The sequence below is a fragment of the Artibeus jamaicensis genome, unplaced genomic scaffold (genome assembly GCF_021234435.1).
Source record: "Artibeus jamaicensis isolate MK-2021 breed Jamaican fruit bat unplaced genomic scaffold, CSHL_Jam_final contig_76, whole genome shotgun sequence".
NCBI lineage: Eukaryota > Metazoa > Chordata > Mammalia > Chiroptera > Phyllostomidae > Artibeus > Artibeus jamaicensis.
The window spans coordinates 27,625,585-27,649,709 of NW_026521954.1; the positions used below are offsets into that span (position 1 = coordinate 27,625,585).

General features: G+C 65.3%; 2 protein-coding genes across 9 annotated transcripts; one reads left to right on the forward strand and one right to left on the reverse strand.

Moving 5' to 3' along the window:
- Positions 1-1,108: 1,108 nt before the first annotated feature.
- On the forward strand, positions 1,109-13,256 carry DGKQ (diacylglycerol kinase theta). 4 transcript variants are annotated; one of them, XM_037126948.2, is made up of 23 exons: positions 1,109-1,548; positions 4,006-4,085; positions 4,757-4,856; positions 5,111-5,196; positions 5,281-5,406; positions 5,602-5,755; positions 5,843-5,914; positions 6,003-6,109; positions 6,186-6,430; positions 6,511-6,601; positions 6,740-6,794; positions 6,918-6,979; positions 7,319-7,469; positions 7,920-7,958; positions 8,419-8,534; positions 9,765-9,916; positions 10,147-10,295; positions 10,455-10,633; positions 10,872-10,972; positions 11,114-11,260; positions 11,355-11,466; positions 11,554-11,706; positions 12,447-13,256. In XM_037126948.2, exons 1-23 carry the CDS (start codon positions 1,275-1,277, stop codon positions 12,711-12,713), a joined length of 3,018 nt encoding a protein of 1,005 aa, XP_036982843.2. In that variant the 5' UTR covers positions 1,109-1,274; the 3' UTR covers positions 12,714-13,256. The 4 variants fall into 4 exon arrangements, with proteins under 4 accessions (XP_036982843.2, XP_036982844.2, XP_053528241.1 ...); XM_037126949.2 differs by having other exon boundaries at positions 12,053-12,540; XM_053672266.1 differs by having other exon boundaries at positions 6,740-6,979.
- TMEM175 (transmembrane protein 175) lies at positions 12,655-24,044 on the reverse strand. 5 transcript variants are annotated; one of them, XM_037126951.2, is made up of 11 exons: positions 23,916-24,044; positions 20,009-20,169; positions 19,738-19,776; positions 18,976-19,070; positions 17,517-17,568; positions 17,300-17,335; positions 16,676-16,759; positions 16,220-16,384; positions 15,485-15,563; positions 15,228-15,363; positions 12,655-14,135 (listed from the first exon to the last, which is right to left on the reverse strand). In XM_037126951.2, exons 2-11 carry the CDS (start codon positions 20,159-20,161, stop codon positions 13,478-13,480), a joined length of 1,497 nt encoding a protein of 498 aa, XP_036982846.2. In that variant the 5' UTR covers positions 20,162-20,169; positions 23,916-24,044; the 3' UTR covers positions 12,655-13,477. The 5 variants fall into 5 exon arrangements, with proteins under 5 accessions (XP_036982846.2, XP_036982845.2, XP_053528243.1 ...); XM_037126950.2 differs by having other exon boundaries at positions 18,976-19,073; XM_053672268.1 differs by having other exon boundaries at positions 18,976-19,073; positions 23,876-24,044.
- Positions 24,045-24,125: the final 81 nt, after the last annotated feature.

Sequence of the window (24,125 nt, forward strand, 5' to 3'; positions counted from 1 at the left end):
AGGAGGGGGAGGGGGCTGAGCTTAGAGCTGGGGACTGGGTCACAGCATCCTCGTTTTTCTCTTCTGGGACCCCACCCTTTCCAGCACCCACAGGAGCCAGCTTCTCCAAGGCCCTGCAGCTCATGGTCGCAGTGCTGAGGTGGGGACCTGGTTGGAGGGGCAGCCCATGACTCGGCAGGAACCAGATGGGTCCCCAGCAAGCCCCTCTGCCCACCATGCCCACCGTGGCCACGGACACTGCATTCCACGGTCAGGCTCACAGGAACAGGGGCCCGGACAAAATAGTGCTGTGCATGCTCGGGTGCCCCGCTGGCAAGGCCGGGGCGGGTAGGGTTCAATGCCGGCCTGGGAGCTTGATGCGGTGGGGTTTCATGCCGGGAAGAAGTCCAGGATTGCTGGGACAGGAACGCGAGGCCAGAGCGCAGAGGGAGCGAGGCCGGCCCCTCGGGCTTCCAAAGGGAGAACTGATGGGAGGGGGCATTTCGCCGCGAACAAGCGTGGCAGTCCTGGCTGCCGCAGGCCCGGAGCTTCAGTCCCAGTTTGTGGTGAGGACAGGGGCGGGGCGTCCGAAGACCCCCAAGTCCCGCATAACCCAGGACCGTCGCCATGGCCCTCCTCCACAGTGGACGGCAGCCTGACCGCGAGCCAACTCTGGGAGCGCAGGCTGTGCCTCGCGCGCGCTAGGTCGCCCGGTACAACCGGGAGCCAAAGGATGGATCCCTGGACCGCGTAAGAGCAGTTGGTCTGCTCAGGCGCGCGCCTGGAGGCCGCAGGTGCAAACGCCTGGCGTCGGTGTCGGGAAGCCGCGAGCAGAGAGCTGAGTCCCGGCTCCGGGATCAAGCCGGTGGCCTGCTGCCACCGGAACCCACTTCTGCAAGCCAGGTCGCCCCACACAGCTCCTTTGGGACCCTGGATAGGACCTCAGCTCCGCAGGCCCGCCCCGCCTCCCTCCTCGGGCCCCGCCTCCAACCTAGCCCCTCCCCTCTGGCCTACACCGGTAGGCCGTGACTCCCTAAGCCCCGTCCCCGGGCCTATCTTCTGCCCGCCCCTCTCCCTCAGGCCCCGCCCAAGAGGCCGCACCCCATTCAGCATTCTGGGCCGGCCCAGCTCCGCCGCCGGGCCAGGCAGGGTCCAGGATGCGCGCCTGCGCAGTGGCGGCGGGCGCTGTCGGAAGCACGGCGCGGACGGCGGGGGAGACCCGGGACCACCGCCTCTTCCCATAGCGCGTACCCAGCTCACGTCAGCCGCCGGGGCCCGGGCTGCCCGGGCAGAGTATGGCGGCGGCGGCCGAGCCCGGGCCCCGCGCCTGGCTCGGCGGCGGCTCGCCGCGCACTAGCAGCCCGGCTTCTAGCCCCGATCTGGACAGCAGAGGCCGCGCGCGGCAGGGGCCGAGGTCCGGGCCGGGGTCGGGGCCGGAGCGAGCGGGCGCCAGGACCCCGGGCCCCGCTGCATCGGGCCACACCTTCCGGAAGGTGACGCTCACCAAGCCCACCTACTGCCATCTCTGCTCCGATTTCATCTGGGGGCTGGCTGGCTTCCTGTGCGACGGTGAGCGCCCGCGAACCCCATCGCAGACCACAGTCCCTGGCCCCAAACGAGCACCTCACCTTTGGCCTCTGCGCTCTGGCCCAGCATTGGCCTTCCCACCGGGCGGGACGAGCCTTCCCAAGGAAGTGATGAGGACTAGCCGTGTCCGGGGTTCGGGGTGTCCGGTGCCGGCGTCCCCTCCTCAGGACTTCCTGGGCTTCCTCGCCTGGGTCAGAATCCAATGTGGGGAGAGCGTGGCCCCCAACCCCTTGCGCCAGGCAGGATGAGCCAGGGGACAGGTGCAGTGACTGGGGGGTGAAGCCAGCCCACCCTGAGCAGGCCAACTCCCCCAGGCAGGGTTGGTCTGGCCGGCTGGCCTCCGTGCCCTGGTGCCAGTCCATTCTCGTTCAGGTGCGTGCACTCTGCTGCCCACTGGGGCCTGGTGTTCGTTCTGCTCAGTCTCAGGCTCCCGGACAGCCGGCTCTGGGGCCTGCTGCCCCCAGTACGACATGCCCCAACAGGGCTCCCATCCAGCTGCCAAACTGCCAGCTGGGCAAAACGGCCCTCCCTCCTCTGGCTCCTGGGCAGCCAGGGTGTGTGCTTCAGGGTCTGCTCTCATCTAGTCCTGTGCCCTTCCTCAGGGCAGGTGGCCAGGCCTGGGGACCCCATCTGCTGCCCAGGGACATTGAGGGTGACGGGGTGGGGAGCCCTTGCCTTGCTCAGGGAGGCAGGCCGTTGGCCATGGGGACAGAGGCACAACTCAGGCAGAGGTCTGCAGAGACTTGGTTCAGTCTGGGTGGGGAGAAGTCGGGGCCCATCACACAGGATGCCTACTCTGTGAGGCTGCTGTGGGGGCGGTTGCCCTGGCTTTTCTGTCACTTGGGAAACACTGTACTGCCTGCCTCGCCCCTGGAAGGCCAGGAGGCTCCCCTATGGTGGGAGACTTGCTGATACAGGCTGAGCCAGCCCCAGGTCTGAGGCTCGACCCAGGGCCCCCACTCGGGTAAGAGCTGGTGAAGGCAGGGCTCTGGGTGTGAAGGGCCCAGCAGCTCAGAGAGATGGCCCACCCTCTCAGGAGAGAGACTGGGTGTGGGGATGACATGGCGGCCTCCTCTGGGCAGCTGTGGGCATCTCCTCCCCCTCCGTGGAGAAGGGGCTGGTGACCTCTGCAAGCAGAGGAGCCTGATAAGGGTGTGGAGGAAGAGCCCCTTCCCGGCAGGAGCGCCCAGGATGCGTGGTGTGCGGTCACAGCACTCTATCTTTCTGAGCCAGAGGGGAAGCTTGGCACCGCCTGCCCGCAGCCGCTGTCTTCTGTGGCAGAGCCAGCCTGGCTGTCGGGAGGGGAAGCTGATGGGGCTCCCCCCTGGCCTCTGTGTCTCCACACTTCTCCTGCCCAAGCCCAGACTGCTTCTGGAGTTTTCTGAGAAGACAGGCCTCGGGGCTGCTCTCGCCAGGCTGGGATGGAGCTGCCTCGAAGCCCCGTGGGCAGTCTCACCCAAGGCTGTGTTGGAGAGTCATCCCGCTGCTGCCTGCCCACCACCCAGGCCCCTGCAGCCTGGTCCAGCTCACCCCACCCCAGGCCCCCATCCTCACGGATTTGCCCTGCTGCACTTGCTGCTGGAGGCCGCTCTGGCCTCCGCTGTACTGTCCATCTTTGAGTCCATCTCCCAGCTGAGCCTGAGTCCTGTTGGGCCCCCCCAGGACCAGTGGGTGTGCCCCTTCTTAGGTGGGTCTCAGAACAGTGTTCTGAGTGCTCACCGCCTTCAGGGCCTCTGGCCTGCCCAACCCAGACAGGGGCAGGGGTGCTCATCCCACCATTCTCAGTGGGGTCCCAGCCCAGCACAGACTGGCTGTGGGTCCCTGCAGACATGGCGTGTGCGAGGCCTAATCGAGGGTCCATGCAGCTGTGAGGGCGGCGGGGCGGATGTCCCTGGCAGAGCCAGTCTGGGGGGTGTGCCCAGGTGCCCACCCACCTGCCCGCCCCTCTTAGAGACTGGAAGGAGAGCTAAGCCTAGGAGCAGGGGCCACTCTCCGGGCACTGGATACGTCACCCAGTATGGTCACCGCCATCAGACCCCTGCTCCACTCACGCTCTGGGCTCTCTCTCCGGATGAGGGGTGGGGTGGGGCAGAGGGTCGGGGTGTTTCTTGGCGCTTCTGAGAAGGTCGGGGGAGGCTGTTGCTGCTGCATCCTGTAGCTGCCACGCTGGCCATGCCCGTGGGTGGTGGGAACCATGCTCCCCGTCACTCCCACGGTGGGGCGGGCTGGGAGCCGGCAGTGACTTGCCCTGCAGGGGGTGGCCACAGCAGTGGCAGAGTACGCCCACTGTGACAGGGACTCCGCCCTGTCAGGATGCTGCTGTCCTGCCACGGCCCTCCGTGGGCCTGCTGGCTGAGGCCTCCCATCTGTGTGCCATTCCTGGGGCCTCTAGATTCCCGGGCAGGACAGAGGCCAACTCCCACGGCTCTGTTCCCGCAGTCTGCAACTTCATGTCCCATGAGAAGTGCCTGAAGCTTGTGAAGACCCCCTGCACCAGCGTGGCGCCCAGCCTGGTCCGAGTGCGTATGGAGTGCGGGCACTGAGCGTGCCCAGTGGGTGGAGGGATGGGGAGGGGCTCTGGCTGGCACAGCTGGAGCTGGTGCTCAGGCCTCAGGTTGGATGGGGTGGGCAGTGGGGCCAGTCTGGGGGCCAGGGGTGGGAGTGTTTCTTTGTGCTGGGCGGGTTCCCGAGCTTCGACGGCTGCGTCCCTGCCTACAAGCCTCCCCAGAGCAGCAGCCACCCCTCACTTCCTGCTGCTTCTCACCTGTCCGTGGTCCCCAGTACCGCCCCCACCCCTGCCCAAGGGCTGGCCCTCCTCCACCTGTGTTCCCTTCAGGTTGCCCACATGCACCACAGGGAGACTGAACTGGGAAGTGGTCAGTGCCAGCGCTTTCTGGGCAGTGCAGCTGGGGGGAAGGACCAGCAGGAGTGTCCCCCACCCCCTGTGGCAGGGGCTTTGTGGGGTCACCACGAGAGGCCCAGGGCAGCTCTGGCTGTACGCAGAGTGGGGCCGGTGGGGCCGTGGCAGTGCAGGGCAGCCCCAGAGGACCCCTCCCAGCGCTGTGTGAGCAGTGCTCAGGAGGGTCCGGGAGAACAGCAGTGGTCAGGAGGATGGTGCAGGTTGGGAGGGGTGTGTGGGGTGTGGGCTGGCAGTGGGCCCCAGGCCGAGGCTGTGTTCTGCCCCTTCCAGGTCCCTGTGGCCCATTGCTTTGGCCCCCGGGGGGTTTACAAGCGCAAGTTCTGCGCCGTGTGCCGCAAGAGCCTGGAGGCCCCTGCGCTCCGCTGTGAAGGTACCACGGACGCAGTGGCCCGGCCCCTGCTACCCAAGGCAGCCCAGTGGGGTGTCCTGGGTTCTAGAGCTGCCCAGGCCGGTCAGCGGGGTCTGGCTGCCGGCCACACATTGAGGTGGGCGGGCTCCCCCCACCAGAGGTAGGGGGCTGTCCCTGAGCTGCAGTTCAGGCTCAGGAAGCTAAAAGACAGCTCGGGGAGGTGGGCAGGGCCCCTGGGGAGCGGCGAGAAACCCCTACTGCTGCCCACCCCCCAGTGTGTGAGCTGCACCTTCACCCCGACTGCGTGCCCTTCGCCTGCAGCGACTGCCGCCAGTGCCACCAGGATGGGCACCGGGACCACGTGAGTGGCTGGAGTCGCAGACCCGGGTGGGGGGGGTGGCGGCGGGGCGGATGGAGCCCACTGACGGCCCCGGCCCCCCTGCAGGACACGCACTACCACCACTGGCGGGAGGGGAACCTGCCCTCAGGCGCGCGCTGCGAGGTCTGCAGGAGGACATGCGGCTCCTCCGACGTGCTGGCTGGTCTGCGCTGCGAGTGGTGCGGCGTCCAGGTGCGGCGGGGCGGGGCACGGGCGCCTCCTTTCTGTGGGTTCTTAACTTGGGGGTGGGGACCCCGATTTGCGAGTCGGGGCTCCCTCTGGGCGAGGCCCTGCGGGAGCCGTCTGTCCTGCGGATCCCGGAGGTCTGGCCTGGACCTGCCCGTCCGCCTCAGGCTCAAGGCTATGCTCCCGGTCCCCTGCACCAAGGTCCACGCAGTCTGCTCCGCGGCGCTCGCCCCCGAGTGCTCGTTCGGGCGCCTGCGCACCATGGTCCTGCCCCCGGCCTGCGTGCGCCTGCTGTCCCGCAACTTCAGCAAGATGCACTGCTTCCGCATCTCCGAGAGTGCGGTCCCGGAGCCCGGTGAGCACGGGCGGGACCGTCGCGGGCGGTGGGCGGGGCCTGGGTGGGTGGGGCGGGAGCGAGAGGCCCTCTGTGCGCATCCCACAGGCGAGGGGGACCCCGCTGCAGACGGAAGCGCTCATGCCTGCCCGGGCAGAGAGGTGCCGCCGCAGGAGTCCAGTATGTGCCCAGTCCCCGACCCCTTCCCGCCCCGGCCCCGGCCCCCACCCCTTCACCCCATCCCGCAGGTTCACGCCCCTCCCCCCAGGGCCAGACAAGCAGACGCTGAGGATCTTCGACGGCAGCGACGCTGTGCACCGGGGCCACTTCCGCGTCATCAGCGTTCCGCGCCAGGCCGGGAGCCAGGAGGTGCTGGTGAGTTCCCCCCACCCCCGGGCTGCGGCTGGGCGCCCCAGTGGGCAGCCCTTCTACCCCAGACCGCACCCCGCAGGAGGCAGCCCTGCGAGCCTACTACATCACGGAGGACCCCGGCGACTTTGAGCTGCAGGCGCTCCCCACAGCACTGCGGGCTGGCGACCCCGCGGCCAGGGGCCAGGCCCAGAGTGGCGGGGCTTTGGAGGAGGAGGGCAGCAGGGGCCCCGGGCCCCCAGAGAGTGTTCCTGTGGCCGAGGCCCGGATCATCCGCGCCCTGCCCCGCACCCAGGACGTCCTGAAGGTCTACCCTGCCTGGCTCAAGTGAGACCCAGGCCGTGGGCGCAGGGCCTGCCGGGAGGGTTGGGGGTTTTGGCCAGAGCTCCAGAGCGTGTCCCCTGCAGGGTGGGTGTGGCCTACGTGTCCATTCGCTTGACTGCAGACAGCACTGCCCGGACTGTGGTGCTGGAGGCCCTCCCGCTGCTCGGGCGTCAGGTGTGTACCCTGGGCCTGCCAGTCCTGGCCTCCCAGCGGGCCAAGCAGCCGCCCCGGCTGGGTGTGGATGCCCCACCTGGGTGTCCTGGGGAGGTGGCGGCTGGTCCCAGCCTGATACCCCAACCTCTGTCCCCACAGGCCGAGGGTCCTGAGAGCTTCCAGCTGGTGGAGGTCCTCATGGGCAGCAGGCAAGGTGAGAGGGTGGCCGGCAGCCCATGCCCTAAGCAGCCTGTTCCTTGCGCCCTGGGGCGTGAGGGCGGCCGTCTGCAGGCTTGGGTGCCGTGCAGTGCTGACAGCCATGCCCCCCACCCCGTAGTGCAGCGGACGGTACTGGCTGACGAAGAGCTTTTGCTCCACCGGCTCCGTGACATCCGGCAGGTCAGTGGGTGTGGCCCCTGGGCACGGCTGGCCTTTGGCTATGGCTTCTACCTCATAGAGAGGGACCCCATGGCCACGTGGGGGGGCAGCTGGCTGTCCTGGACAGAAGTGCCTCCTCCGGGGCCTGGCAGGTCCGTCTGCGTCCTAACTGGTCACCTGCTCCTGGAAAGCTGGGTTTGGGGCTTCAGACCCCAGAGCCCCTGAGGGGTGCAGGGAGGAAGCTTGTGTCTTTTATCCTGTCTGCTTCTCTCTGGTGTGGCTCAGCCTAGGGACCCTCCCAGGGGCCTGACACCCCACTGGGCTGTGTTCTGCTCAGCACTGACCCTCCCCCTCCCACAGACATCCCTGCGGCAGATGAGTCAGACCCGCTTCTACCTGGCTGAGAGCAGGCCTGTGGCCCCCCGAGTCTCCCTGTTCGTTGGTGGCCTGCCTCCTGGCCTGTGCCTGCGGGAGTATAGCAGTCTGCTGGATGAGGCTGTGGCCACTAAAGGTGTGACCACTTGGGCTGGCCCAGGGCTACTGGCCACTGGGGACAGGGCAGGGGTCCTGAGACAGGCTGTAGGGGCCGCTGGACGCGGCTGGGCCTCCAACGCCCCCTCCGAGTCACAGCCCTTACCCAGCTGGCGACCCACCCAGCGAGTCTCTCCACACCTCTGGGGCCCAGGCAGGGGCCCCTCCTCTGAGGGGCTGCTAAGCCCCCTCAGGGCCAGTCTCTGTCTTCTCTTCCCTGGACCCCGGGGGGCAGGGTGGGGAGCCTGCTGCCCACCTGGAGTTGGGGGTGCCCTTTCCTGAGGTCACTGGCCCTGCCGTTTGGTACGGAGTTTCCCCTGAGCAGAGTGGCTGGGGACGCCGAGCAGGGGTGGGAGCAGTGGCCTGGGGGCCTTGGGGGCCCCTCGGCCTCTGCTCTTTCCTACCCCCCGACTGCAGCCTGTCTTTGCAGCTGGCCTGGTGTCTGTGAGCCATGTCTATGCCTCCCAAGGTGAGCCGCACCCCTTTCGGTCAGGGCGGCTGGACAGTTGGATGGATAGCCCTGCCCTCACACCCGACCCCCCTCTCTCCTCCCGGGGACCACCTGTGAGGGAGACGCATTTTGTTTCCTGGCTGAACCAGGACTGAGGCCAGGTTCACACCCTTCTCACTGAAAACCCGACGCCTACCAGAAATGGGAGAACAGTGCCCCGAGCCCAGGTCCCCTCTGTGGGTCCTCAGCAGTTCCCAGCCCTTTGTTCCTGTGGGTTCATCCCCCGTGGGTCCCCAGGGCTCGGCAGGCCGAGGAGTGAGCACGTACCCCGCTGCTCCATCCTGCGTCCTAGTGGCCTTGCTGGTGTCCACCCACTGGTCCCATCTCGGTGATGTCCAGCCATCCATGAAGGGCCCCCCCGGGGTGGGGCTGTGCAGACGCCTCTGGGTGGCTGGTGCTCACGGCCCACCCGCCACAGGTGCTGCAGTGCTGGATGTGGCCTGCTTCACGGAGGCCGAACGGCTGTACATGCTGGTCAAAGACACGGCTGTGCACAGCCAGCCGCTGACTGCCCTGGTGCTCCCGGACGTGCTGGTGAGTGGGAGCTGGGATTGGGGGGCATGGCCTCCACAGCTGGTTTTGTCTCACACTCGGGGGGTGGCAGCACAGGCCTACTTCACACACGTGGGAGGCCTGCATAGACCACGAGGACCCCCCACAGCCTCATCCTCTCTGGGGTCACTGGGCAGGGCCTCACCCCCTCCCTGCCTAGCAGACCCTGGGACCCCTGCTTGCAACCGTGGCTGCTTGGGCCAGTAGGTGGAGGTCTCTGACCAGACACTGCCCTGCAGACCCAGCACTGCCTGGAGCAGGGGTCCCTGGTGCAGTATCTGCTCCTGCTCTGGGGTGAGGGGCCACGCCCTTTGCCCCCACTTGGTGCCCTGTGCCTTCCCAGAGCCTATGGCCCTCATCCTGTGGCCCCCAGAGCTCCTGGTGTCCATGGCTGCTCTGCCCCTGGCCCCAAGCCCGTGAGCTCAGGGTTTGTGACGGGTCGCGGTGCCTGCAGGTCCCCACCTCCCCTCCCCACCCCCAGCCAGCCCAGGGCAGGGCAGCCAGCCAGCAGGTGCGGCCTGCAGTGTCAGGGCCCCCAGGGGCAGAGCTGACGGCAGTGCCGGCAGGTGAGTGGTGCCTCGGGCAGCCCTGCCTGGCAGGCCACGTGTCACCCCAGCGTGCCCCTGGCCTGCGTCCAGCCTGTATGTCTCCTGCCAACCAGCCACCTCACTGTACGGACCTCAGCCTCTCCTGCTTCTTGCCTGTGGACACCCCAGCCTTCTGTCCACTGGGTCCTGGGCACTGTTTGGAGGACTGCGGGCGGCTTCATCCTGAGCTGCAGGAGCACATGTGGACTCCCCGTGAACCAGCCTCCTGGCTGCCACGTGGGGGGCGTGGCCCTGGGAGCTGCGTCCTGGGCTGTGCACCGGGTGGCCTCTGGGTGCTTGTGGCACGTGGACCAGGTGGCGGCCACGGTCTCAGGGACGTGTGTCTGCAGTTAGCCACGGCCTGCGTGCCTGGAGCCCCAGGCTGGCGGCCTCATTTTGGCCCCATTGGCCAGAGACCTGTGGGTACCCCCTGTGCCTTGGGGGTGTCCCTAGCAGTCTGGTAAACTGGGAATGCCCTGTGGCCCCCTCGGCCTGGTGTGTGCCTCCCTCAGGGAGGGGCGGCCCTAGCTTGGCTCGGGCCAGGGGGGCTCTGGGTTGGGGGCAGTCACTGCCCTGGCAGTGTGGTGTGGGGGACACCTGCCATAACTCAGCCCCTGTCTGTCAGCACACGAAGCTACCCCCAGACTGCTGCCCCCTCCTCGTGTTTGTGAACCCCAAGAGTGGAGGCCTCAGGGGCCGTGACTTGCTCTGCAGTTTCCGGAAGCTGCTGAACCCTCACCAGGTTTTTGAGCTGACCAATGGGGGTCCTCTTCCTGGGTGAGTCTGGTGGGAGCCCTGCCCCAGGGCTTGCAGCCTGGCAGGCCCCTGGGGGCTGTCACACCTGAGGCTGGGCTGGTGGGGACCGGGCGGGGTTCGCAGTTGGAACTGCAAGGGCCTTGGGTGGGGGATGAGCTGGGGCCCGTTACGCTGCTGGGCTCTGACCTCCTGCCCCCACTTGCCTGCGATGCTGAGGCTGGTGGCAGACGGCTCCTGTCTCCCATCGCCAGGCTCCACGTGTTCTCCCAGGTGCCCCACTTCCGGGTGCTGGTGTGTGGTGGGGACGGCACCGTGGGCTGGGTGCTTTCTGCCCTGGAGGAGACGCGGCACCGTCTGGCCTGCCGGGAGCCTCCTGTGGCCATCCTGCCCCTGGGCACAGGTGGGGTCAGCCAGTGGGTCGGGAGGCAGGGCCTGTGGGTTGGGAGGCAGGGCCTGTGGGTTCATCTCTTCCCGCCCCAGGTTTCTGTGGAGGCCTGGGGTGGGGCGGTGGGTGTGGGGTTACCTGAGTTACCAAATTACCGGAGTCTCCCTGCCCCAGGGAACGACCTGGGTCGCGTCCTCCGCTGGGGCGCAGGCTACAGTGGGGAAGACCTGTTCTCGGTGCTGGTGTCAGTGGACGAGGCCGACACCGTCCTTGTGGACCGCTGGACCATCTTGCTGGATGCTCATGAGGCCAACGGCGCAGAGAACAGTGTGGCCGACCTGGAGCCCCCAAAGGTATGGTGTGTCTGGGGAAGGGTGCGGCAGCTGTGGGGCCTGTGGTGACCCCATTTTTTCCCCCTGGGAAGTCGAGGCACAGAGCAGCGGTTGCGGCAGCTCAGGGCTGGCTGGCAGGGCCTGGCCTGCACCACCTGCCGCGCCACCTTCCCAGTGCTGCTGTCACTGGGCCCAGCTGGGGGGCAGCAGTGCCTGCTTGGGGCTGACCTGGCCACGGGAGAATTTGTCTTGTCCCCAGATCGTGCAGATGAGCAACTACTGTGGGATTGGCATCGATGCAGAGCTGAGCCTGGACTTCCATCAGGCCCGAGAGGAGGAGCCCAGCAAGTTCACGAGCAGGTCCGGAGTGGGTGCTGCTCCAGGCAGAGAGGAGCTGCCCGCCGCCCCTCGACTGTGCACTTGCCGGAGACTCCCAGCCGGGATGGGTGTGGAGGGGCTGGCCCCGGGGCTGCAACAGGCTGGCATGCCCTCCCGCCGCAGGTTCCACAACAAGGGTGTGTACGTGCGGGTCGGGCTGCAGAAGATGAGCCACTCCCGCAGCCTGCACAGGGAGATCCAGCTGCAGGTGGAGCAGCGGGAGGTGGAGCTGCCCAGCATCGAGGGCCTCATCTTCATCAACATCCCCAGGTGCCGTGGGTGGGGCTCTCAGGGGCTCCAGCCTGGGTGGGACCTGGGCCCGTGCAGCCTGCACTCTCACCTGTGCACCCCTCCTTTGGCACAGCTGGGGCTCGGGGGCCGACCTGTGGGGTCCGGACAGCGACTCCAGGTTTGAGAAACCACGGATGGACGATGGGCTGTTGGAGGTGGTGGGGGTGACAGGCGTCATGCACATGGTGAGTGTGGGTGGGTGGGTGGGCTGCCGGTGGGCAGGCCCAGTGAGATGCCACTGTCTGCTGAGCTCCCCACCCTCCCCTGACCAGGGCCAGGTCCAGGGCGGGCTGCGTTCCGGCATCCGCATCGCCCAGGGCGCCTACTTCCGGGTCACCCTGCTCAAGGCCACACCTGTGCAGGTTGATGGTGAGCCTTGGATACAGGCTCCTGGCCACATGATCATCTCGGCCGTGGGCCCCAAGGTGAGCCATGGGGTGTGCCGGGTGGGGCTGGGAAATGGGGCTGTGAGGGGCCTGGCGTGGGCCGTTCTTCCCCGACCCTGGGAGGTCCTGAGGCCCAGAGGCCCAGGAGAGGTCAGCCAGATCTCCGAGAGCTCCTGTCTCCCCTCTGTGGAAATGAGCCCCCGGGGCCTCAGAGGGTGTCAGCCGGGCTGTGGTGGGGCTGGGCCCCTGCTCCACAGGCCACACAACCACTCAGCCCCACTGCCTGCCCTTCGTCAAATGCACCAAGATGGTGGCAGCTGCCCTGGGGACCTGGGTCGGTTGGTTTACAGTGAGCTGCCCTCTGACCTCACCTGCCCTGGGACAGGTCCACATGCTCAGGAAGGCCAAGCAGAAGCCCAAGAAGGCTGGGACCCCCAAGGATGCCTGAGCAGATGGGGCGCCTCTCCCCAACGGGGACCCTAAGTAGAGAGGGCTCCAGGGCAGCCCGGGCTGCCCGGCAGCAGCAGCAGCGGCGGCGGCGGTGGACAGATGTGCCTACAGCCCTGTCCTCGGGCCTTTTTCCCCACCGGTGACCCGGGATGGACAAGGGCTCTGCTGGTCACCCCTCCCTCCCCAGGGCCCAGGCCACCACCACAGGGGCAGGCAGCTGGCCTCCCTGTGTCCCCCTACCCACCCACCGAGCCCCTTGAGCGGGCAGCCCTGGACCTCAGCTGGGCCCCGGGTGTGCCCAGCACTGACGCGGGGTGCCCGCCCACCAGCTGCTCTCACCTCCTGACCTTGGCACCGTGAGCCTGTCTGTGACCCAGAGGTGGCTACACTGCGTAGCAGGGCCCAAGGAGGCCAGGCAGCCCGGCCACCACCTCGAGGAAAGCATGTGGTGCCCGGAGGCACCAGGAGGAGCGGGCAGCAGGGACCAGAAGGGACCAGAGCTGAGCAGCGGGGCCCAGGAAGCAACGACAGCAGAAAGCACGTGGGAACCAGCTTTAATCACTGAGGACACTTGGCACTTTGCGTCTCGTTTGTGAACAGTCAGCGTGGCTGCTCCCAGTGTCTGCTGAGCAGACACGACTTCCGCGGTCTCAGGCTGCTTGCAGCTGCCAGCTCTGCTGGCCCAAGTCTGGACCACCCACACCTCAGACCCCAGGAGGAACCCGACCAAAGCTTCAGCCTGCCCGGGGAACTTCTGGCTGCCCCGGAGGCTCCACCGTTGACCCTGGGCAGGGTCCCTTTGCTGCTGGCACCTCTGGCAGGGCTGGTGGCTTTGCCTCAACCTCAGACGTGGCCCCGCCCAGTCTGTGCCCCCACAGCTTCTGCCAAAGCTGCACCCGTAATATACAGAACAGCTTGTGGTATTGTCTTGTGTGCCTCCAGGGTGTGTGGCCCGCCCTCGCCCCCGTGGTGTCCCCTGTCTATGCCCTGTGGGCCCTGCTGCTGTTGTGGGACCACCCGTGAGGTGTGCTTGGGGACCCTGCCCTGCAACCCCATGTTTATGCCCAGAGGCGCCCCCCGTGTAGCCCACACTACGTGCACTGACTCAAGTCCCCCACAATACAGTCTGGGTGCCGCCACCTTGTCTCACTCCCGTTGGTGTGTAGGGAACAGTGGGTGGGAAGGGTGGTTTGTAGCCCAGCAGCCACTGGGGAGCTCTGTGCGGGGGCCAGGGGGCAGGCTGGGGTCAAGGACCAGAGCCACTCAACTGCCAGCAGCCCCGTGGCCGCCTGAGCCCGTGCGTGCCTAGGATACAGGTGGGCGTGTGCAACACCACACAGCCAGTCCAGGAGGGCATGGGCTAGCAGGGCGCCGGGAGCAGCGGGGCCTGCGGGCCCTCCTCAGCGAGCTGCACCGGCGGGGCCAGGCCGCGCAGGGCCCGCAGGAGGGCCAGGCCCAGGCGCACCAGGAGCCGCAGCAGCAAGAAGGCGAAGGGCACGGCGATCTGCATGAGGTGGAAGATGGCCGTGCTGAAGCGGCTCAGGAAGCAGGTGGCGGCGAAGGCCAGCAGGCTGGCGCAGGGGTAGAGCGCGAGCTTGGCGAACATGAAGGCGTGCTCCCGGCCCCCGAACCGCGCGGAGGGCTGCAGCGTCTCCGCCTCGCGCAGCAGGGCCGTGGTCCACATGGCAAACTGGAAGATGCTGGCGAAGAAGATGATGGCGCAGCTGACGCGCACGCGCTCCAGCTCATCGTGGGGCTGGCGGGCGAAGGCCGAGGTCTGCTGGTAGGCCAGCGGGAGGCCGCCCACGAAGGCCAGCGAGAGCGTGTTGAGCAGCCCCATGGACTGCGTGGCCTTGCGCACGTGCAGGAACAGCGAGTGGTGGGCAAACCAGAGCAGGCCCACGGTGGCGAAGGAGCCGAAGTACGCCAGGAACTGCGGCCCAGACTCGCTCAGCGCGGCCACCAGGCTGCCGTGAAACCGCTCCGCCACCTCCTTGGCGTCCGGGACGTTGTCCGAGCTGTGGGTGCGAACAGACGGCACCTGTAGGGCTGGTCCACACCCCCGCCCGGCCAGGCTGCTGCCGCCACGTGTGTAGGCTTCGGGGGCCAACAGGGACTTTGGGGACCCTAAGGTCACGTTACCCTGCATCTACATACACTCAGAACAGCGGGTGATCACCTGAAGTTGAAGCCCAGCTGATCCTGTTCGTTTTGCTAACTGGCAGCCCAGCTCTGCCTGCTGGACCCCAGGGGCTGGCGAGGAGCACCCGCCCGAGCCCCTCTGGCTGCCACAGGTGGGTGCCGTGAGGCCTACCCACCCTCTGCAGCAGCCTGTCCACTCGGGGGTGGGCCTGCAGCCGTCACGGAATGGAGCGACTCTGAGGCATGTGTTGCCCTGGTCTCCTCCCCTCCTGGAGGTCATGGGGCTGTGCTCTCAGCTGCAGGGCAAGAGCACCGGTGGGGGCCACTCTTCGACCCACCAGGGGATGAGCTGCCTGAGACACTGCACCCACAGCCAGGCGACAGGGCAGAACCCGAGGGTTTGAAGGAAGGAGCGAGAAAGCGAGCCCAGTGGGGGGTTGCCTGGGAGACCCTGCAAGGTCCTCAGGGTCAACAGCAGGGCGGCTGGGGCTCTGGGTAGAGAGAGAGGGAAGGACATCCCAGTCCCGGCCCCCAGACCCAGCCACCCTCACAGCACTCAGGGAGGGGATCTGTACTAGTTGCAGATGATTCTGGAAGCTTAGGTCTAGACCGCAGAGATCAGTACCAGGGGACGTTTGCTCCCAATTTTAAAAATTCACAAACTACAGTAGCAAAGGTGACCAAGAGAGGGTTGGACCAAAGACTAGACAGACTAGACTGTCAGACACGAGCATGGAACCAAGGCTGCCAGCAGGTGAGCGGCGTCGGGAGGCCCAGCCAAGGACCCAGAGGAGGGGCCGGCGGAGGCAGGCCTCAGAGGCACGAGCGAGATGGGTGGGGCAGGAGAGCCAGACGGGGGATGGCTGGCACAGAGACCCCACACTCTGGGAGCCCTGCCTGGGGTGGGGCTCCTTGCGGGGTTTGGGGACCCGTCCCACAAGCCCGGGCGGCCCGAGCGTGGGTCTCACCAGATGTCCAGAATGAGGAGCGTGGCCACGATGGCATAGACCCCGTCGCTGAAGGCCTCCACCCGCTCCTTGCTGAGCGGCTCCTGCAGGTCGAACGTGAAGAACTCCACGCCGGGAGCTGGGAGCTCCTGGGGGCCTGTGCACGAGGCAGGGAGGAGGAGCTGGCCGAGCCCTCAGCGCGCAGGCCCAGCTCAGACGTCACTGCCCCCCTCCCCACAGGGCCAGGACCATGCAGGGGAACAGCCCCGGGCACCCACCCCTGAGCCTGTCTCTGCACCAGGTGGTGGCCTTGCTGACATAGGGGAGGACGATGACCGTTGCCAACAGCAGGTACGACTGCAGGGGAGGCAGTGCAGGTCAGGGCGGCTCTGACGGGCGGGCGGCAGCGCAGGGAGCCTCGCGGCAGGGGAGCGGCTGTGTGTCACACAGCATGGCCGGAGGGGACAGTGCCTGCAGCCACGCCTGCGGAGGACCCTGGGTGGGCGCCGGCACCCCCTGGCGATGGTGAGGGATGAGCCCCTCGCCCACAAGCCCCAGGATGCGCAATGTCACTACCCATGGGGGAAGGACCATGCAGCCACAGCAAGCCGTCACCTCACACCCACCAGGACAGCCACGCTCAAAACCAGAACACGGTGCTGGCGGGAGGGGACACTGGGATTTCACGCCCTGATGGCGGGAGTGAAGAAGGAGCCGTGGCGGTGGAAGCCTGACGGAGCTGCCCTGGGAAACCGCACAGCATGGGGCCCGGCGGCGAGAGCAGGCTCCCTCTCCAAGGGGCGTCTGCACGGCGCTCAGGGCAGCTCGGGAGTGTGTGGGCGGAGAGGTGGGCAGCACGGATGCCCATGCCACAGGCCGGGACCACGGAGTGGAGGGGAACCGGCCGCGGTGGTCAGGCCTTGAAGCGCACCTGCCCAGTGAGGAGCCAGCTCCAGAGCCTTGTGGTTCGGGCTCGTTGCAGGCACTGCTCCCCTGGACCCGCCCCTACTCACCACCGGGTAGAAGAACAGGGAGAAGCCCGCAGCCAGGAAGCACAGCGCCGGGCCCCGGAGCACAAGGTGCAGGATACGCTGCCGGTGGAGGTGCCGGTGGGCAGAGCGGCCTATCTGGGGGCTCAGGAGGTGGGGGAAGCGGAATGCGTACACCACAATCAGCGCCTGTGGGGGGGAGTGGCTGCAGGGCGGGCCCTTGGAGGATGGGCTCTGCTGCCAGGCTCCCAGCGGGATGTCCCGAAGTCCCAGGGCAGAGGGCACAAGAGCCCCTGCTCTGCCGCGCGTGGGGGCTCAGGCTGCTGTGCTGTGCAGCCACGGGCTCATGCACCCCCGCTGCGGCCCGGGCTCTCCCTGTGTGGGCACTGGAGCCCACTTGGCGGCACCTGCGTGGCACCTCTCCCTGCAGCATACCCCGCTGGGCGCTGAGGGGACCGCGTGTGCGGAGGGGCAGCCCACCTGCACGGCCCCAATGGCGATCACACATGCGCAGAACAGGAAGATGCCCAGAGGCGCCGCGGGGAAGGCCACCATCAGGGAAAACTGCGGCCGAGAAAGCAGAGAGCCGGGTTCCACAGGGCGCAGGGCTGCGGCCGGCTGGGCTGGGCTGGTCTGCCCCGGGGGCACCCCCTCTAGAGAGCGAGCCCAGGGGATGCTTTCCCCCTTGGACGCTGGAGCAGTGCCCCGTCCCCGAGACACTCCACAGGCCAACCCTCCAGGATGCACAGCCCCCACACGCAGGCCTTGCTCCCTGTCCGAGTGCGCAGTGCAGGGCTGGGGGCAAGGGGGAGCTGTGGCCCCAGAGGCCGCACCCTGGGGATAGGCCAGGGTGGCCAGGAGGCTGTGGGCTAGGGGCAGGCGGCAGCTGGGAGCACCAGGAAGCGCAGAGGGGGGTCCCCCATCAGCCTGTGGGGACCCAGGTGTCTCTGCCACTGCAGGCCTGCTGTGGCCTGAGAGCCCCCCGCCTGCAAACTCAGGGAACACCTCCCTGCCCTGCATGCCCACCGGACAGTGTCCTGTCCCCCAGCAGGAGGTAGGCTGGACCCCATGCCCAACGGGGCCTGGGAGCTGGCCTGTACTCACCGTGAAGGGCAGGAAGGTAATGGTCATCATGCAGGCCTGGGAAGCAGGAGGGACGAAGGGGGATGGCAGGCAGGTCACTCCGGGCTGCCGGTGACCCCCTCCTGCTGCCCGCCCCACACAGGGAGCCAGGGCCGCAGAGAAGCCAACTGGCTCCCACTCCTGCCTGGAGGGCAGGTCTACACAGGGAGTCACGTCCCAGAAAGGAAGGGCCACTCACCAGGTTGAGCAAGGCAAGGGTATCGTCTATTTTCCCAACAACCTGGAACAATCTGAGCGATTTGAGAAAAACACAAGGAGACCCCGTCAGTAACGTGGACCTCGAGGCGCCACAGCAAGTATTTCTGACTCGGCCATCCCAACCCTGTTTCTGGCCAGTTTGCAACTCGGCCTGTGCACAAAGGTTGGAAGAGACTTAAAACGTGCAGAAGAAAACCGAGTGCTCTGGAGACCGCGGGTCGCCTCCGCCACTAGTTTCCCGTCTCTGCACTCACGGGCTGCACCCGCAGTTGGGAAGAAACTGATACGTGTGGTAGCTCTGGGGGTCGATGTCCCCAGAGCAGGGCAGGCTGACCCACGGACCCCTGGGAGGACCCGGCCTGGGGCTACTGGGGCCTGTGCCGAGGGTAAGCCAGGCCCCACACCGGTGCCTCCGAGACCAGGCCCTGCGAGGGGTGAGCTCTGCCCAGCGTGGGCCTGCTCTCCAGGCCTTGTGTCCACCTCTGGGAAGGAATCCCTCCCAGGACACCTGCTGGCACGGCCTGTTCAGCAGGGACAGTTTCACGCTGTGCTGGGACGTGAAGAAAAACGAGAGCAAGCCAGACACAGCGGAGCTCACCAGAGCCAGCTCTGCACCTGCCATTCCCCTCCTGCCCCTCCGGGGGTCTCCCCAGAGCACCGGCCCCTCTGAAGATGGGCCTTTTCCTGGACTGGGCTCTGTGGGCTGTGGCCCCCTTCCGGGGGGGCCTCCCAGGCCAGCGCTCAGGGAGGCCCCAGGTGAGGAGCACTGCCCTGAGGTCCATGGGCCAGGCGTCTGGGCTGGTCCCAGAGGCCAGCACTCCAGCAGCAGGGTGTGGCCTTGGGGGGACCACAGAGGAGCCTGTGGCTACCACAGCAGGACAAGGTGGGTTAGAGGGTGGCTGTGGCCCACTGGCTCCCGCCTTCTGTGAACAAGGGACGCAGAAGAGAGAAGCTGTCCCCTAAGCCCGTCCCCACCAGGAAGAGCCAATGCCCGAGAGCCTCGCACCCGGCCCCCTGCCGCTGAGAACATGTCCTTTCCAGGCTTGCCCCCATCCCAGCTCTGCCCGTGGGCACCCAGGTGGGGGCTCAGGGGCCCCTGCAGCTCTGAGTCCCTTTCTCCTCAGATCCTAAGGAGCCTTTTTCCCTCCTTGAGGCCCAGGGCATGGCCGAAGCCTGGTCCTGGCCCACACCCGTGGGTGCCAAAGGGCAGAGGGCTTTGGCCGCAGCCCTCCGTGCACTGTCCCGTGCAACGCCAGGTCACCGCCCGGTGCAGAGGACCAGCAGAGGCCTGGAGAGCGGGATGCGGGCCGGGAGGGCTGTCCACTGACCCAGCGGCACCCCCAGGCTCAGCCCGGGATGTGGGGGCAGCTCGACGACCCCGAGGACGGGCGCTGGCGCTCAGACCCCGGCCCTGCAGGAGCCCCCGCCCGGCCCCGCACCTCGTGTGTGCTGCCCAGGCCACTGTCACGATGAGAAACGTCATCAGGTAGACAGCAATCCTGGTTGCTAGAAGTTTCTGTACACTCTCATCCAACTGCTGGGACAGAAGCGAATCCCCATCAGGTGGCGGTGCTCCCTGGTACCCACGGCCCCTGGGCAGCAGGGCTTTCCTGGGTGTTGCTGGCACAGGGTCCCTTCATGGGGGCAACTCGGGAAGAGAGCGGCACCAGCCTGTCCGGGTGCTGGTGCCCACAGTGGGCTCCCCCCCCCTTCTAGGCAACTAACTCCCAGGAAAGCCCTGAGGGAGGTGCTGCTGTTGCCTTTCCACAAATGGAGAGGCCAAGCCAAGCAGCCCCATGGCCCGAAAAGGCACCCAGGTCATGTGCACCAGTCTAGATGGACCACAGCCAAGTGCACCTCCCCCCCCCCCAGCTGCGAGGACACCCCGGTCACAAATGAGGAGGTTCCCCAGGGACTTTCTGATATCTTCCAAATCTGCGTCCAGTCCCTCACCGTGTTGCTGTTGACTTCACAGAGTCCAGAGGCTCCCGCTGGCTCCACCCGGAGACGCCGCTTTAGAAGGGCCCTGCCTGCGGCCTCCCGACGGGCACCTCCTCCCCGAGCGCCCACCGCGAGGGGCCCGTGCCTTCCCCGCAAGGACGCTGCCTCTGCTCACAGGCCAGGGTGGGGGCTGACCAGTGTCCCTCCCGGCTTCAGGGACCCTCCCCTCACACCAGGCGGCACACCCCACGCCCAGGTACCTGCTGCGGGGAGAGCTCCGTGTGGGTCACAGGCAGGATCTACCAACAAGACACAGAAGGAACTGAGGGGTGTCTCTCGGGCTGTGCGCTTGCTGCTCCTTGGAAGCCACGGGCCCCGCGCCGGCTGCTCCCCCACCCCCTCTACACACCCGTGGGGCTGGGGGAGCCCAGCATGGGGCTGATGTGGGCCCGGCTGCCTGGGAGGGTGGAGCTGGGTCCCGAGTGAGTGGCTCTGGGTGGGGGGCTCGAGCTGGGCGGGCCCCGCACGGACCATGACGGTGGCGATGATGGACAGCAGCGCGTCGCTGAAGCTGAGCATGCGGTGGGAGTGCTGCGTCCCCTCGGCGGCGTCCTCGTCCCCCGTGCCCACGGGGTGGTCTCCCTGCACATCAAGGGTTGGCTCTGGGCCCTGGGGCCTGGACATGGCGGGGCCTGCGGAGAAGCACAGGTCTGAGTCTGCTGGGGTGGCCTCCGCGGTGACCACGGCAGTGCACGCGTGCTCCGAGGTGGCAGCCGGCTTCCAGGTGCGCGTGGAGCGTGCAGGACGAGGCAGCACCCAGGGGCCCCAGCTGAGCACGGCTCAGCAACGAACGTCACGAACCCTCAAACTATTAAACGCCCGAAAGTGCTATGGACTGTTCATGGTCCCAAGGAGTCATGTGTTGAAGCCCTGGGCCTAGGGGACCGCGTGTGAGCTGAGTGGGGCGGGTGAGGCCCCGAGGGGATCTGTGCCAGGGAGGAGGCCAAGAGCCCCTCCGCTGGATGCGGGCAATGATCGGCTGCAGCCAGAAGCAGGGGACTGCAGGTGGCTCCCACCGTGGGGCGGACGTGAACGGAGCTGCCGTGCCTGTTGGCACACCCAGGCTCGCGGCGGCGTCATTCACAACTACAGGCAGGAGTGACCTGCACGTCCATCCATGGGCGGATGGACAAGCAAACGTGCCCACCCGCGTGGGGGAGCACCGTCCAGCCTTCAGGAGGAGGGTCTGGCCAGCCTGCAGCACACTGCGCTGAGTGAAGCCGACGGCTGAAGCAGCGACCCCACTGCAGGGGTCCCAGAGAGGCCAGGATCCGAGAGTGCAAGGAGCTGGTGGGTGCTGGGGGCCAGCGGGGGCGAGCACGGAGTTACTGTTTCACGGGGCAGTTTCAGTCTCGCAAGAGGAAGAGGGCCGTGGCGGTAGGGGCGGCCGTGCAGCCCCATGACGTGCCCGACACCCCCAACCGCACCCTTGACAGTGGCTCCCGTGGTTCCGCTTTCGTAAGGCCCCAGTGCCCGGTGTGCCCCTCAGCCACGCATTGCCTGCATCACACACGCCTCTCAGCATCACGGTGATGGAGGAAGAACAAAGAACCAACACTGGCAAGAGTGCAGCTGAGGGAAGAGACCGAAGTTTTAAGTCCTGGTGGGGACGAGAGGGAGAAGCTGCAAACTCCTATAACAGAGGGCTGACTGGAGACCTGGGAGCAGGAGGGTGTTACGTGCGGCACCGGGCTCCAGACATAAACCGAACTGGACCGTGACCCAGCAGCGGAGACAGGTCAGGGTGCTGTGGGAGCAGGCGTCCTGCGCGGCTGGGCCTGGGGAAGTGCGCAGAGGGGGGACGCCGAGCAGTCACGGAGCACAGGGGCTGGCTCTGCACGGCAGTGCCGTGGGTTCTGACACGTGTGGGGCCTGTCACAGAATCACACAGGAATTGTGCAGCCCTAACAATTCCCCCTTTCCCCCCCAAACCCCTTACCACACCACCGATGCCTTTACTGTAATTCTGCCCCTTTGTGGCGTTGGAAGGACCCTGCGCAGCCCTTTCAGACTGACTGACTTCACTCAGCAACGCGCATTTAATGTTCCTCCGTGTCTTTTTGTGGCTTCAGAGCTCTTTTCTCTCATCACTGAATGATACTCTACTTCAAAGCTGTGCCACAGTTTACCCACTCATCTGTAGAGGGGCATCTTCAACAGTATGATTCAAAGTTCTTAGTTTTTACAAAGTCTAGCTTATTTCTTTTATGAATTGTGGTTTGGCGTCACATCAAAAAAACCCCTCAGATTGTGTTCTAGAAGTTTCATGGCTTTAGGTGCCACACAGATTTATGATGTATTTTGAGGTGATTTTTGCACACCTGATGAAAGGCAGATTCCTTTCTACATGGACATCCAGTTTTCCCAGCATCGTTTGTTGAAAATACTATTCTTTCTCCTAGTACCTTTATCCTTTAGTCAAAGATAGATTGACCATATATATACTTGTGGGCCAATTTCTGAATCTTTATTCTGTTCTGTTGATCTCCCCATCTATTTTATTTCAACACCACACTGATTTGATCATTGTAGCTTTGTAACTCTTGAAGTTAGGTCACATAAGTCATACCCACTTGCCCTCATTCGAGCTACTACATAGGGACAGGTTTGAGGAAGGAGACCACAAATTCAGTTTTAGGCACATACATACCAGGTAGGCTATTTAAGAACAAATGTGTGGAATTCAGGAGAGAGGCGTAGTGTGGAGATTTCGGTTTGACTTAAGACTATATTACTATATCACCCACGGGCAGAGCCAATATAAAAAGTGATCCGTAAATATTTATGAACTAAAAAGTAACTACCCTATTTAGAATTCTCCACCTGGTCCTAGGTCCTGTGAGGATAAATCCCTGGCCTCCAAGTCCAAGTGAGCCCTTCACCGTGTTTTCCGGTTGGGTTCCTCATGAGGTTTCCCACGATGCTATTTTTTATCTTTTCCACATTGCTTAACTCGAGCTCTCTCACCTCCTGCTCATTCTCAGTAGATGTTTCCTTTTCCTTCCAGTGGAACACTTTCACTCCAGTAAACACAGAAAGTTACCTCCAGCCACAGCCCACCCTCCTCCCTTCCTTTCACAACAAAGTGTCTTTCCCCCTCCAAGGTAAAGCCTGCCCCTCCGCTCTGATGCCATTCCCTCCCCTCCCACTTCCTATTCCCAGCTCCTGGCTCTCTTCCTCCCCTCCACCCTGCACTTCTGCAAATCCCACCTCTCCACTGCCCTGAAACTGTTCTTTGCAACCTCATCACTGCTAAATCCATCCTACGCTTTTTAACCCTTTTCCTATTTGACTATTAGGCAGCATTTGATGCTCTTTTTGCCTTGGACACATCCTTCCTTCAGCTCCCTGGCCACAAACTGCCTGGCTTCCTGCCCTGGAGCTCTAGCCCCTCTCTAAAAGGTGTCCTCAGCTTTTAGATGTCAACTGCCATCTGCATGCTGAAGACATACATCCCCATGGCCGTCTGCACTCTTCCTTGGGCCCCCCACCCCTGTATCCCATTTGCCAGACAAATGCACTGGCTCCAAAAGCACGTGACTTGTGTGCAATTCTAGCTGTATCCCTTGTTGACCTTGGCCAAGTAATGACATAGCTGCATTCTGTTTTCTTATAAAAAAAAAAAGAAAGAAAGAAAGAAAGAAAGAAAGAAAGAAAGAAAGAAAGAAAGAAAAAAGAGGGATTATCCAGACTGTCTTCTCCAAGCTGTATCACTGAAATGCACCACTGCACAGAGGAGGGCGAGTGAGCAGCGAAGCGCTGGACGAACTAGGCTGCCGTTAGTATTGTACAAAGCCGGTCACAAAGTAGCCTGTCTGGGAAGAGGTTTTAATAGCTTCGAATTTTGCAAAGATGCCGATCGAGGCTTCCAGGTCCGCTTTTCAGTCTGAGACGGATGTTTTATCTAAGGGCGTGCTGCCTCGGGAGCCCCCGTGAGCCTCCGGGAGCAATAACGAGCCAAACCAAGTGGATCGGATGAAAGAGTCTGCCCTGAGCGGGCGGCTCTAGGTGACCAGGGACACACGCGGTTCTGGGCCTGGTTTTTCTACAGAAGCTGAGTTTTTAGGTTTAAGTTTTTTAGTCTTTAGCAACAACCAATTTTGTAAGAAAAGGGAAACCCACTCGTGTGGCGCCCCCACCAAACCCACAAGCCAGGGCCATGAGCGGTGCTACCGGGCTTACTGAACATCTCGGAGGCTTCCAGTCGCTGCGGGCGAGGCTAAGCCTCACCTGGGTGTCACCCCGCCCACATCTCTCGTCCTCGCCCGCAGGGGCCACCGCCCGCCACCCGCCGCGCACTCAGGCCGGCTCCGCCCCCAGCCGCGACGCGGCTCTGACCTCCGGGGTAGCCGAAGAGCTGCACCGGGAGGCGGACTACCTGGGTGGGAGCTGGTGCGGCCACGGTTTCGCGGGTCGGTGCCCCAGTGAGCAGAGAACCGACGGCCAGGACCTCGGGGCCGGAAGGTCTCCGCCAAACCGGCGACACCGCGCACGCGCACCACCACCAGGACTCTGCGCACGCGCGGTCTCCTCAGGGCGGAAGCGGAGCGCCGGCGTTTCTCCGGGCCTGCGTCACGGCGTCGGGGCG

Excerpts from the sequence above, each read along its gene's own strand:
- DGKQ (XM_053672266.1), top strand. The coding sequence starts at position 1,275 with ATGGCGGCGGCGGCCGAGCCCGGGCCCCGCGCCTGGCTCGGCGGCGGC. Across the intron at positions 6,980-7,318 it reads GGCTCCGTGACATCCGGCAG|ACATCCCTGCGGCAGATGAG; the intron begins GTCAGTGGGTGT and ends CCCCTCCCACAG. Across the intron at positions 7,959-8,418 it reads CCATGTCTATGCCTCCCAAG|GTGCTGCAGTGCTGGATGTG; the intron begins GTGAGCCGCACC and ends CACCCGCCACAG.
- TMEM175 (XM_037126950.2), bottom strand. The coding sequence starts at position 20,161 with ATGTCCAGGCCCCAGGGCCCAGAGCCAACCCTTGATGTGCAGGGAGAC. Across the intron at positions 19,777-20,008 it reads CCATCATCGCCACCGTCATG|ATCCTGCCTGTGACCCACAC; the intron begins GTCCGTGCGGGG and ends TCTTGTTGGTAG. Across the intron at positions 17,569-18,975 it reads GCCTGGGCAGCACACACGAG|ATTGTTCCAGGTTGTTGGGA; the intron begins GTGCGGGGCCGG and ends CAAATCGCTCAG.